Source organism: Callithrix jacchus, chromosome 6, assembly GCF_049354715.1.
Source record: "Callithrix jacchus isolate 240 chromosome 6, calJac240_pri, whole genome shotgun sequence".
Taxonomy (NCBI): domain Eukaryota; kingdom Metazoa; phylum Chordata; class Mammalia; order Primates; family Cebidae; genus Callithrix; species Callithrix jacchus.
In genome coordinates, this window is record NC_133507.1 from 23,659,193 (window position 1) to 23,668,336 (window position 9,144).

At 43.5% G+C, this 9,144-nt stretch overlaps 1 protein-coding gene across 1 annotated transcript; it reads left to right on the forward strand.

The window, feature by feature from the left end:
* Positions 1-7,508: 7,508 nt before the first annotated feature.
* On the forward strand, positions 7,509-8,395 carry LOC100895978 (casein kinase II subunit beta). The gene is given in 2 exon segments (XM_008998464.5): positions 7,509-8,161; positions 8,164-8,395. Coding segments are annotated over 2 exon segments (645 nt in total). The 5' UTR covers positions 7,509-7,608; the 3' UTR covers positions 8,256-8,395.
* The last annotated feature ends 749 nt before the right edge of the window (positions 8,396-9,144 follow it).

The window sequence follows — 9,144 nt, forward strand, 5'->3', positions numbered from 1 at the left end:
CATGTTGCTTCTGGGGTAACCCAGGGGCGCGCGGCAAACAGAGTTGGAGGACTAACGACGGGTGCCGCAAGAGGTAGACTGGGAGATCTCTCAGGGTTCCTGGGGAAGCGATGACTGTGCAGGGTGAGAACTCAGAGTCTGGCGGCGGGCCAGGAGGGTGACCGGCAGGACCTTCCAAGAACCTGGCGTACCTGGAAACTGGGTTCGCAGCATTAAGACGGCAGCAAGGTCAGGGTGTGGGAATTCGGAGATGAGGTCCTGGTGACTGGCAGTGAGCACACACTGCTAACCGTGGAGAAATTCCTTCTCCAGGAAAGATACGCCAATTTGCAAGAGGGCTGGAACTAACATGCAGACGGGGCCTGCTGTGCACCAGGCAGGGAACTGAGTTGAAAGCTTGGGTAAGGAGTGTGTTAGCGATGAAGCAATAAAGGCAATAAAGAGTGATTATTCCGAAAGCTTGGCAGTGGGAAGGAGAGAAAAGTAGGCCTGGAGCTCACGACAGTACCAAGAGTAAAGGAAAAGCTGGGTCCTATTGTAGAAGCTGAAATAAAAGCATCCCTTAATCCCAGGAGTTTGAGTTCAGCCTGGGCAACGTAGCGAGACCCTCCCTGTCTGCAAAAGAGTAAAGGGAAAAGTTGATTTTTTTTTTTCTTGAGTAAAGGGGTTGTAGTTTTGTTTGTTTGTTGTTTGTTTGTTTGTTTTTCTTGAGACAGAGTTTCGCTCTTGTAGCCCAGGCTGGAGTGAAATGGCGCGGTCCTGGCTTACTGCAACCTCTCTGCCTCCAGGGTTCGAGCGATTCTCTGGTCTCAGCTTCCCAAGTAGCTGGAATTATAGGTGCCCGTCACCATGCCCAGCTATTTTTTGTATTTTTAGTAGAGACGGGATTTCACCATGCTGGCCAGGCTGATCTTGAACTCCTGACCTCAAGTGATCCGCCCGCTTCACCCTCCCAAAGTGCCAGAATTTTAGGCGTGAGCCACCGTGTCCTGCTGAAAAGTTGTTTTTGAGACAGTCTCACTTTGTTGCCCAGGCTGGAGTGCTGGCATGATCTCGGCTCACTGCAACCTCCTCCTCCTCCCGGGTTCAAGCAATTCTCCTGCCTCAGCCTCCCGAGTAGCTGGGATTACAGGTGCTAATTTTTTAATTTTAATTTTTATTTTTTTGAGACGGAGTTTCCCTCTTGTTACCAGGATTAGAGTGCAATGGCACAATCTCGGCTCACTGCAACCTCCGCCTCCCGGGTTCAAGCAATTCTCCTGCCTCAGTCTCCAGAGTAGCTGGAATTACAGGCATGCTCCACCATGCCCAGCTAGTTTTGTATTTTCAGTAGAGATGGGGTTTCTCCATATTGGTCAGGCTGGTCTCGAACTACTGAAGTTAGGTAATCTACCAGCCTTGGGATTACAGGCATGAGCCACCACGGCTGGCCTGTGATTTTTTTTTTTTCTTTTTCGATTTTTTTTTTTTCTTTTTCCTTTTTTTTTTTTTTTTTAACCTTCTTTTTTTTTTCCCCCAGCAAATATATTCTATCATATTTTTTTTCTTTTTCCTAACTTGAGGGGCAGACCTCAAATAAAGGAGCTGAGAGTAGAGAATGGCAGATTAAGATGTAGGATAATTGATTGTGCAAGATACCAGAAAACAAAAAGGAGACAGAAGCAGGGAAGAGAGGAAGGGGAAAAAGTCAGAGAAGTGCACCTCGTCCTACAAGATTTAAAGAGTGCATAGAGATAGAAATATTTTGAGGTGGGGAGGCATGCATGCTTCCATGGATCAGCTGCCTGAATTACCCTCTGCAGTCATCCTTAGGCCAGCTGGGGTCACTTCCTTTAAAATTTAAGTACAATTGACTCCAAACCCATGTACCACTTAAGCAACCCAGCATACCTGCCAATATCTCCAGAGTTCATTGGGAACTTACATTTCTCCTAATTATCTCAGGCCCTAATTTCTTGTTTTCAAAAAATATTGTGCTCTTTGGAAGCTTTGTCACCATATTCCATTCGTATTACTTCAGAATATTGCACCTACCTATAAGCAAGAAAAATGCCCAAAATTATATTATATTGTTATGTGATTGTTAAGTAAACTAGAGTTTGTGGCCATTAAAAGTCATGGAAAAGAAAAAGATGTAATGATGTGGGAAATCTTTATAATTAAAAGCACATTATAAGGTGATATAGCAGATGGTAATATATAAATATACATAAACAAGTATAATGCATAGATTTCAAAACGAGACTTTTCTTCTGTTACATGTGTATTTACTTATTTTTGTAGTGCATTTATATCTCTCCTGGAAGCAGAAAAATTGTATCTTTAAGTAGCTTTTTAAAGTTTTGTTTGTTTTTTAGATGGAGTCTCACTTTGTCACCCAGGTTGGAGTGCAGTGGCACAGTCTCAGCTCACTGCAACCTCTGCCTCCCTGGGTCAAGCAATTCTCCTGCCTCAGCCTCCTAAGTAGCTAGGATTACAGGCACATGACACCATGCCCAGCTAATTTTTATATTTTTCGTAGAGATGGGGTTTCACCCTGTTGGCCGGGCTGGTCTCGAACTTCTGACCCCAAGTGATCCAGCTACCTTGACCTCTGGAAGTGCTGGGATTAGAGGCATAAGCCGTCACGCCCAGCCTAGCTTTTTAAAATATTTTTAAGAAAGATATTTTTTAAAAATATATTTATGGGGTTCAAAAGAAAAAGATATTAGGGCTGGGCATGGTGGCTCATGCCTGTAATTCCAGCTGCTTGGGAGGCCGAGGCTGGTGAATCACCTGAGGTCAGGAGTTCAAGACCAGTCTGGTCAACGTGGTGAAACCACATCTCTACTAAAAGTACAAAAAGTTAGCTGGGTGTGGTGATGAGCCTGTAGTCCCAGTTACTTGGGTGGCTGAAGCACAAGAATTGGTTGAACCCAAGAGGTGGAGGTTACAGTGAGCTGAGATTGCAACACTGCGCTCCAGCCTGGGCAACAGAGTGAGACTCTGTCTCAAAATAAAAAGGAAATGATATTAGGACTCAGGAAAGGAATTTGGAAATTGACCTTTGAAGTGTAGATGGGACTTTAGCAAGTAGAGATGGGCTGGGTGAGGAGACTGTCCCAGGTAGAAGGAGTATTCAGAGAGGAATACTCCATCAATTTCTCACTCTGGGTTCTTGGTTGTACTGTTAGATAATTTTGATACAGTCCTACCTTACCTTTCCACACTGATTCCCCTACTTTTCTTCTACACCAATCCTGTACTACACCAATCCTGCAACCTCCTCCTCCTCCCAGGTTCAAGTGATTCTCCTGCCTCAGCCTCCCAAGTAGCTGGGATTACAGGTGCCGGAGTACAGGATTGGTGTAGAAGAAAAGTAGGGGAATCAGTGTGGAAAGGTAAGGTAGGACTGTATCGAAAATGGTCCTGACTGTCAAGCTGAAGCCTTTGTCCTTTGCATGGAAGGACACTGAGGAAGAACCACTGAGGCTTGAACAGTGCAGGTAATAAATTTGGAGATAAATTGTCCTGTAATCTCTTACTCAGTGAGTAAGGTTTAGGTCTTAACCCTTCAGTCCTAGTATTTGGACATTTGATTGACCCAGAGCAATGAGTTAGGTGCAACGGTCTTTGCATTCTAGCTGTTTACAGACTGAAAATTGGGCCTTGCTTCTCTGGCTATTAATTACTACAATTTCTGTTCACCATTCAGCAGAGATTCAGAGAGAGAACAAATTAGCAAAGAGCAAAAATGAAAGGAAAAAGAAATGTGCACCTTAAAGTAATACTTTGAAAACTTTTTTGACTGTGATTCTCTGTAAGAAATATATTTTACATCTCAACTCAGAACATATGCATGCCTACACACACACACACACACACCTGTAAGACAAAAGTTTCATGAGATACTACCCTTATTTTACAAAATGCATTCTGATATTTTCAACTGATTAATCTTACTCTTTTTAAATGCTGATCAGGACCTACTACATTGATTTCATAACCCACTGCTGGGTCACAAAAGACATTGAAAAGAGACTCAACTATAGCCAAATAGCCTGCACCCTTAAGCTTGCCATGTTTACATGTCCCAGAAATCAACAGGACAGACAAGACTCTCCCAAGATGCTGGGGAGGGGTGGGATGTAAGGATTGGCAGGAGCCATGTTTGGGTTTCTCTTTCCTTCTCAGTATATATTTCCTAATATCAATATTTCTCAGGGGCTATAAATATTTTCTTCTTTGTCCAGCTCAAATACAGACTGAACTTCAAACAAGACAGACCAGAGACATTTTTTTATTTGAATAAACAGAATCCTGGACTAAAAAGGAAAAGTAATATGTCTTGATTGTAACTGTTATCTTAGTTGTAATAATACATTGAAGCTGTCTTATCTAACACTGTTGGAATATTTTAAGGGCAATAAGTATCATTCCTTCCTTATAAGTTTGGAAGCAATGAAAAGATGAAAATATCAACTTTATCACCAATAAAGCTGAACTGAAGAATGTGGCTTGGATGGTGGCCGATAAGCTTTTTAATATATTCTTCCCTGAATTAAAATTATTTCCAGCCAGGCATGATTGTTCACACCTGTAATTCCAGCACTTAGGGAGGCAGAGGTGGGAGGATTGCTTGAGCCAGGAGTTCAAGACCAGCCTGAGCAACATAGCAAGACCCCATTCTCCATAAAAAGGAAATATATATATATTTCCCCCAAACCTCCATTCTCCCCTTTGCAGAGGCCTAACAATATTAACCATGTCTAATTAGAGAAGTTTACACTCTCTCTTAGGTCAGGCAGATCTGAATTCAACAATTAGGTAAGTCTCTCCTGGAAGAATCAGAACAAATTCAGTCCTACCTGTCCTTCTATGGAAACAAAAGGATTTAGGAATAAGGATTCACATCCCCTCCCCAGCCCCTGATGCCCAAACAAATTAGACCTGGCCCAATAGTTCCTCTTTTAGTTGGAAAAGTATATTTAAGTAGTGAATAACAACAAATGGTAAATATACACCTAACTTCAAAATTATAAAGAACACCCACTTGCCTTCCCAATCTTTAGACCTAGGACCGAACCTTTTTTGATTATTTTTCTTGAGCTGTCTTCCTTACATAAATCATATCCCCAGTGCATTAATACTTTCCTTTTTTGTTTATTTGTTGTTCTCATTTTTTAAAGACAGTCACCTAGGCTAGAGTGCTAGAGTACAGTGGTGTGATAATAACTCACTGCAGCCTCAACCCCCTGGGTGCAAGTGATCCTCCCACCTCAGCCTCCCGAGTAGCTGGGACTGCAGACAGGCACCACCGTACCTGGCTCATTACAAAAACTACATATATTCGTAGAGACAGGGTCTCCCTATGTTGCCTAGGCTGCTCTCAAACTCTTGGCCTCCAAGCAATGCATTCACCCCCTCTCAAAGTGCTGGGATTATAGGTGTGAGCTACCACACCTGGCTTCCAAGTTGACTATGTACTTAAAACTTCTTACAAAGCAATATAAGTAGAGGACCCTTCTTAAAAAAAAAAAAAAAAAACGTAGTTCTCTTGCTCACATCTGGTTTAATAGTCATTTCAACTGGTCTTCAAAACATACAACTGGCATATCATAGAGACAGCTCCTTTTCATGCTTATGTTTTATCTGTTTATGTAATTTAAATAAATTGATGAACTTAATACATTTAATAAACTGATGAATAATAATTAAACTCTATCATCTAGCTGCCATAAACAGGTTTAGGACCAAACACAACAGACTCTTGTTAGGCATGTGGCTCAACTGGCAGGAAAGAGTATGTAGCTATTCCAGAAAGTAAGCCACTATCCAAAGCATTTATCTGTTCTCGGACATTAGCAATATATTTGTTAGAAGGGAATGGAAAGTGTTGATTCCAGAGAGTCCATTAGAACAACAGTTAGGCCAGGCACGGTGGCTCACGCCTGTATCCCAGCACTTTGGGAGGCCAAGGCGGGAGGTCAAGAGATCAAGACCATCCTGGCCAGCATGGTGAAACCTTGTCTCTACTAAAAATACAAAAATTAGCTGGGCGTAGTGGTGTGTGCCTGTTGTTCCAGCTACTTGGGAGGCTGAGGCAGGAGAATCGCTTGAACTAGGGAGGTGGAGTTTGCAGTGAGCAGAAATTGCACCACTGAACTCCAGCCTGGCAACAGAGTTAGACTCCATCTCAAAAAAAAAAAAAAGGAAGACACCCAGGTCAGTAGCTTATGCCTGTAATACCAGCACTTTGGGAGAGGATCACCAGGTCAGGACTTGGAGATCAGCCTGACCAACATGGCGAAACCCCATCTTTACTAAAAATTAAAAAATGAGCCGGATGTGGTGGCTTGCACCTGTAGTACCAGCTACTCGAGAGGCTGAGGCAGGAGAATCGCTTGAACCCGGGAGGCAGAGGTTGCAGGGAGCAGAGATCCCACCACTGCACTCCAGCCTGGGCCACAGAGCAAGATTCGGTCTCAAAAAAACGAAGAAAGAAAGAAAAAAAGCCGAAGGAGAGCAAGTAATGCTCATGCACTAGGATAACCAACTCTGTGCATGTTTCATAACTTTCTTCTTCCATCATTTATCCATTTCATAAATGTTTATTGATACTCTGGACAGTGCCAGACACTATGCTAGGCCCTAAAGAAGCATAGCTCAGTGAAGAGGAGGAAACTGATACATGAACAAGGTGAAGAGTCTGGATGAAAAAGGAAGATGGTCGAACAGCAAATCCTTTTAACCTTCTCTCCAGCCCGTACTGAGAATCACTGACACTGCAGACCCATTTAGCTAAAACAACTTTAAATAGCTTGGAATGGCTATCAAAGAAGTTCAAATGTAAAGACTACTTACTGCATTGAAAGACTATGTACTTTCAATGCTAATGAGATAATGCAGTTGGTACATTCAGGGAAAACCATGGCAGTGTAAGTTGTTATAATCCTTTAAAAAATCAATTTGAGGCCAAGGCATGGTGGCTCACACCTGTAATCCCAGCACTTTGGGAGGCTGAGGTGGGTGGATCACCTGAGGTCAGGCGTTCAAAACCAGCTTGGCCAACATGGTGAAACCCTGTTTCTACTTAAAAAAATACAACAATTGGCCGGGCATGGTGGCACACGCCTGTAATCCCAGCTACTTGGGAGACCGAGGCAGGAGAATCACTTGATCCTGTGAGGCAGAGGTTGCAGTGAGCTAAGATCATGCCACTGCACTCCAGTTTAGGCAACAGAGCGAGACTCTTATCTCAAAAAAAAAAAAGAGAGAGCGAGAGAAAGATAGAACGGCCACATGCACAACAATATTTACCATAGTACTTATTGAATGATAGTGAAAATTTAGAAACATTATGAATGGTTAAGTGACTGGTAATGTGAAATTTTGTATAACTTATTGACAAAAGGGAAACATTTGATTACATATGAAATGAAAAAAGGTACAGTTTGTTGGCGCATGCCAAGAACCACTAAATTGTATGCTTTACAGGGGTGAATTTTGTGAATCATCTCAATTTTGAAAAAAGATACTATTGTAGGTAGCGGTCCCAGCCGTTCTTTGGAACTAGCAACTTCCCTACCCCACCCCAGTCCTGGTCTCCGTCCAGCTGCTGACGTGAAGATGAGCAGCTCAGAGGAGGTATCCTGGATTTCCTGGTTCTGAGGGCTCCGTGGCAGTGAATTCTTCTGTGAAGTGGATGAAGACTACATCCAGGACAAATTTAATCTTACTGGACTCAATGAGCAGGTTCCTCACTATCGACAAGCTCTAGATATGATCTTGGACCTGGAGTCTGATGAAGAACTGGAAGACAACCCCAGCCAGAGTGACCTGACTGAGCAGGCAGCCGAGATGCTTTATGGATTGATCCACGCCCGATACATCCTTACCAACCATGGCATCGCCCAGATGTTGGAAAAGTACCGTCAGGGAGACTTTGGCTATTGTCCCCGTGTGTACTATGAGAAACAGACAGTGCTTCCCATTGGCCTTTCAGACATCCCAGGTGAAGCCACGGTGAATGTCTACTGCCCCAAGTGCATGGATGTGTACACACCCAAGTCATCGTGGCACCATCACACGGATGGCGCCTATTTCAGCACTGGTTTCTCTCACATGCTCTTCATGGTGCATCCTGAGTACCGGCCCAAACGACCTGCCAACCAGTTTGTGCCAGGCTGTATGGTTTCAAGATCCATCCAATGGCCTACCAGCTGCAGCTCCAAGCTGCCAGCAACTTCAAGAGCCCAGTCAAGACGATTCGCTGATTCCCCACCCCACCTGTCCTGCAGTCTTTGACACTTCCTTTCCTTTTTACCACCGTTCAGGAACCCTGTATGGTTTTTAGTTTAAATTAAAGGAGTCATTATTGTGGTGGGAATATGAAATAAAGTGGAAGAAAAGGCCAAAAAAAGATACTACTGTATATTTTTGCTTTTGTATTAGCTGAGATCAGCAGGAAGCAGATGAACCTCTCAGCATATCCCAGGAGAATTAATAAAGGGACAATGTCCAGAGATGTAAGTGGGGTTGAGGGAAACCAAAAAGGGACAGTAAAGCACCCCAGGTTTAACATCTGCTGGAAAGCCATTATCAACCATTGGCCTGAAGGGGCAAAGAGATGGAACAGTTACCAGTCCTTGTGTAGCTGTAGAAGGACAGCCAACAGGAGCTTGGAGGAAAGAAGAGCCCTACCTCTCTGCTTTCTCTCACGTCTCCTTCAGTACCTCCCACTGGCTGAGCCCAGCAGGAAGCCTACAAGCAAGGAGCCCAGATGACACTGCCTTCAAAGTTGGCCTCTGGAGGTAAAGAGCAGAGTGCAAAATGGTAAGGGGTGGATCGGTAGGAGGAAAGGCGGGAATACCTAGCAGATGTGTGATCATCTGACGGTGTGAAAACTGTCTAAGCATGTGCAAGGGCCTTGAGTGAAACTGGGAAAACAAGGCTTCTAGAAATAAAAAGCTGATGTAGCAAGAGGGAAAGTAAGACAGGTAGAAGGGGCAGGAAAGGGTGACTGATGAGGATGAGGGCCAGAAATGGGGCAGAAATTAGACCATTTTATTGTTTGGTTAAATATTGACCTGGAGTCTGAGCTAGGGAAGAGATTAATAGGACATATGTCTGAGTTCAGTTGAAAGGGAGCATTAAAAATTCTTT